General features: G+C 39.5%; 1 protein-coding gene across 1 annotated transcript; it reads left to right on the top strand.

Moving 5' to 3' along the window:
• LOC109231475 (lysM domain-containing GPI-anchored protein 2) lies at window positions 7–3,149 on the top strand. The gene is made up of 4 exons (XM_019397137.1): window positions 7–808; window positions 2,231–2,351; window positions 2,461–2,648; window positions 2,731–3,149. The coding sequence occupies exons 1-4, from the start codon at window positions 148–150 to the stop codon at window positions 2,826–2,828; spliced, it is 1,068 nt and encodes a 355-aa protein (XP_019252682.1). The 5' UTR covers window positions 7–147; the 3' UTR covers window positions 2,829–3,149.

Here is a 3,545-nt window from a genome sequence, read left to right as displayed (position 1 = left end):
CCCCCCAACTATATTATACCGCACCTCTCTCCACTGGTCATACCCGTAACGCCCACTAATACACAAAACTCTGTAACTCCCACAAGTTTCATTCTTTGCTTTTCTTTTTTCCCTTTTTCCAAGTTAAGCTACACACAACACAGAAACATGGTTTCTTCTTTGAGGCTAACTTTTACACTTGCTTCCCTGTTATGCCTTGTTTGGCTGCTCACTATTTCATCTCCGGCAACAGCTTCCTTCACTTGCCTTTCCGGCGGAACCTGTGACGCCATTATTGACTACACTTTACCCAACGCCACCACCTATAACGCCGTTAAAAAACTGTTCCATGTCAAGAACCTCCGTTCCCTCCTCGGCGTTAACAACCTCCCTATCGACACCCCTGCTGATCAAAAACTCCCTGCTAATCAAACCATCAAAATCCCATTTCCTTGTCTCTGTAGAAACGGTACCGGAATATCCAACAAACGACCCACTTACACCGTCGTATCCGGTGACTTCCTCTCACACATCGTCTCCGATATCTTCGCCAATTTATTTACCGTTCAGGAACTCCAGACGGTTAACAACATAACCGACCCGAATGTGATACAACCCGGAGATAAGCTGTGGGTCCCACTGCCTTGCAGCTGCGATGACGTTGACGGTGAAAAGGTTGTTCATTATGGTCGCCTTGTGGCCGCTGGCAACACCGTCGATGACATTGCTCAGCAGTACAATGTTTCCCAGGATACACTTTTGAAATTAAATGGTTTATCAGATCCGAAAGAACTTATAGCTGGCTCTGTTCTTGATGTTCCCCTTAAAGGTACTCCTTTTTAACTGCTATTATATTTGCCTTTTCATTTCCTGAACCCCACTTTTAGTAATTTGAGAGGAAGTTGCAGAAAGTAAGAACTTTTTACCTGAGAGTCAGTTTGGGGAAGAAAGTTAAAGACATATTAACGTGTTTTCAACAACTGAGATAAGCTTCATTTGATTTTCAAGGTGTAATATTTTTTTTCAAGTATGTTGATTGCTACAGTGCTAAATAGCGTTTATTCCAAATTTACTTGGAAGATGCATGTTCTGCTATTTTATATGTATTGATTTTGCTGTCACATATGGGGATAAAAGAATAGGCAAAATCATAAACAAACTTTGCACCTTGGAGGTTTGCTTTAAGTTCTGTGGTTGTCTTTGCATATGTTGGCTAATGTTTATTGTGATTTCTCACTAGTCGCTGCCTTGTATTCCCGTAAACTCTGACCATCTCGTAATGTTGAATTGACATATGTAGTAGCAACACACCTTAGTCATTCTTTTAGTCCCTAGGCTATAGATACTCCTGGACTCTGGAGTTCAAGAGCCCTGTGGGCTGGTGTCACAAGAGTGTTTCCGATCTGTATAATCTGATTGACATTTCACATGGCCCATTATACTTAGAAGCATATGTCAAATGAATCATCAAGTTTTTCCATTTTCTGAATGATGGAATAAACTAGTTTGTGGTTTTACTAGTTTTGAAGATGCTTGTTTTCCTATACTTAAAGTAATCATCATGTCTTGAAAAGCAGAATAACTGAGTTAAAAGAATATACCTATGCATGGATAAAAGACCATGAGAAAATGATATGAGAAGATTGATTATCAAGATTGCTAGTGCTAGTTTTGTATATCATTCATTGACCGTATTTTGGAATTTCTTCTGGCTGGTTGCTGCTGCATAGTGGAGGACTAATAATAGCACGTCTTGTTGAAACATGTTCTCAACAAGCAAATCATAACCAGATCACTGATGTTCCAATAAGAGTATCATAAGTCGACCCCTCTTTCAGATTGAAGCTATGATATACCAGCTCATTTAGTCACTGTGTATTAGAAGATGAGTACCTTTCTGTTAAGCAGAATTAGATAGTTTTCACGGAAGCGCTTGTGTATTGAAACTACTAATTTTCAACATGCTCATCTGAAAATGGCACACATTGGTCACACAGGGTTAGCTGGTTCTGGTTAAGATAAAGAAATTCAGCAATGTCTGACCAATTGAATGTTAAATATGCAAGGTTGCATAATAGAGGGAAAATAACGTAAATAAGGTACTTATAATAGCGAAATGAAAATTGCACTTTTCTCCAAGAGTACAGTCAGGTATAAGTCTACTTCCAAATTGGTTGATTTCAAAATTGTGTGGATGTGTGTATTTGGCCTATACCATGATTACCATGATGGTGAAGTGTTTGATTTGCAGCTTGCCAATCAATGGTGAGCAATACCTCACTGGACTATCCTTTGCTCGTCCCAAATGACACATATGTCTTCACTGCTGCCAATTGTGTAGCATGCAAGTGTGATGCTGCAAAAAACTGGACGTAAGTTGCTGAACTGATGATATTGATTTTTCACTTCTTTTTACACTTTGACTCCCAGTAATCTAATCTTGTTGCATCATACGTCCTTTTTCCCAACCTGCTTGCCCAGCTTGCAATGCCAACCATCTCAGATAAAGTCCTCTCTTTGGAAGTCATGCCCCTCGATGCAGTGCCAAGGTCTGGATAGCTTTTACATTGGGAATGTCACGTCTTCAGATTGTAATTCCACAGGTTGTGCTTATGCTGGTTACAGCAACCAGACCATTTTTACCACAAGCACTCAGTCAACTTGTCCTGGTGAGTTTATGCAGTTTCTGAGCTGCCCATGACACGCTACACTTATGTGCTTAACTGAGACATGCTTTTGTCGTTTGTACAGCCAATACTGCTTCTGATATGAGGCCGGGGACATGGAGGTGGAATATCATCCTGGTTGCTATCCATCTGGCGTTGCTATCTGCTTCTTATTTGAGATAACTCCACGGTTTATAGGAGACTCTACATGGTGATGTCTGTAAAAGGGTGTAGGTTTTTTAATTTATAGTACTAGCATTTATGCTGCTGGGGACAAATCTTCAGTTCTTCCACGAACATAAGTAGTTCCTCTTTAGTAGAACATCATTTAGACAAACCTTTCTCTTCTCCCTACTTTAGACATGGTTCTTCTGTTGTCATTTTGTCTGTCTTCAGGATTTTCACCGTTAAATTTGGCATTTCTTTTGGTGAGCGTGTACCACGTTGGTTCATTTCTTTTAGATTATGTGAACAATTTGTGAAAAAGAAAGTTTGGAATTTTAAGTGTGTGTTGGATGCTCAAAGAGAGCACTTTAGCTTTGTAGGGAAAGAAGTTGTTATAGAAGCACTTCCCCTAAAAGATATTACCCTCAGTGGCGGAGCCAGAATTTTTATTAAGGGGAGTCAAACTATAAAGAAATAAACTCATTAAGAAGTTAATGAATTTTTATTAAGGGGAGTCAAACTATAAAGAAATAAACTCATCAAGAAGTTAAGGGGCGTCACTGAATATATACATATTTTAAGATAAAATTACCAAGCTAAACAATATAATTTTCCGACGAAGGGGTGTCGGTTGACATCCGTTGGGTGCATGTTGCTCCGCCACTGATTACCCTCCCAATCAATGATCTTTTTTGGAGGAGGAAAAAAGATTAGTCGAACCAGAGCAGCATTAGT

Source organism: Nicotiana attenuata, chromosome 1 (genome assembly GCF_001879085.1).
Source record: "Nicotiana attenuata strain UT chromosome 1, NIATTr2, whole genome shotgun sequence".
NCBI lineage: Eukaryota > Viridiplantae > Streptophyta > Magnoliopsida > Solanales > Solanaceae > Nicotiana > Nicotiana attenuata.
This window is presented reverse-complemented; position numbering and strand designations above follow the sequence as displayed.

Excerpts from the sequence above, each read along its gene's own strand:
- LOC109231475 (XM_019397137.1), top strand. The coding sequence starts at position 148 with ATGGTTTCTTCTTTGAGGCTAACTTTTACACTTGCTTCCCTGTTATGC. Across the intron at positions 2,352-2,460 it reads GATGCTGCAAAAAACTGGAC|CTTGCAATGCCAACCATCTC; the intron begins GTAAGTTGCTGA and ends CTGCTTGCCCAG. Across the intron at positions 2,649-2,730 it reads CACTCAGTCAACTTGTCCTG|CCAATACTGCTTCTGATATG; the intron begins GTGAGTTTATGC and ends TCGTTTGTACAG.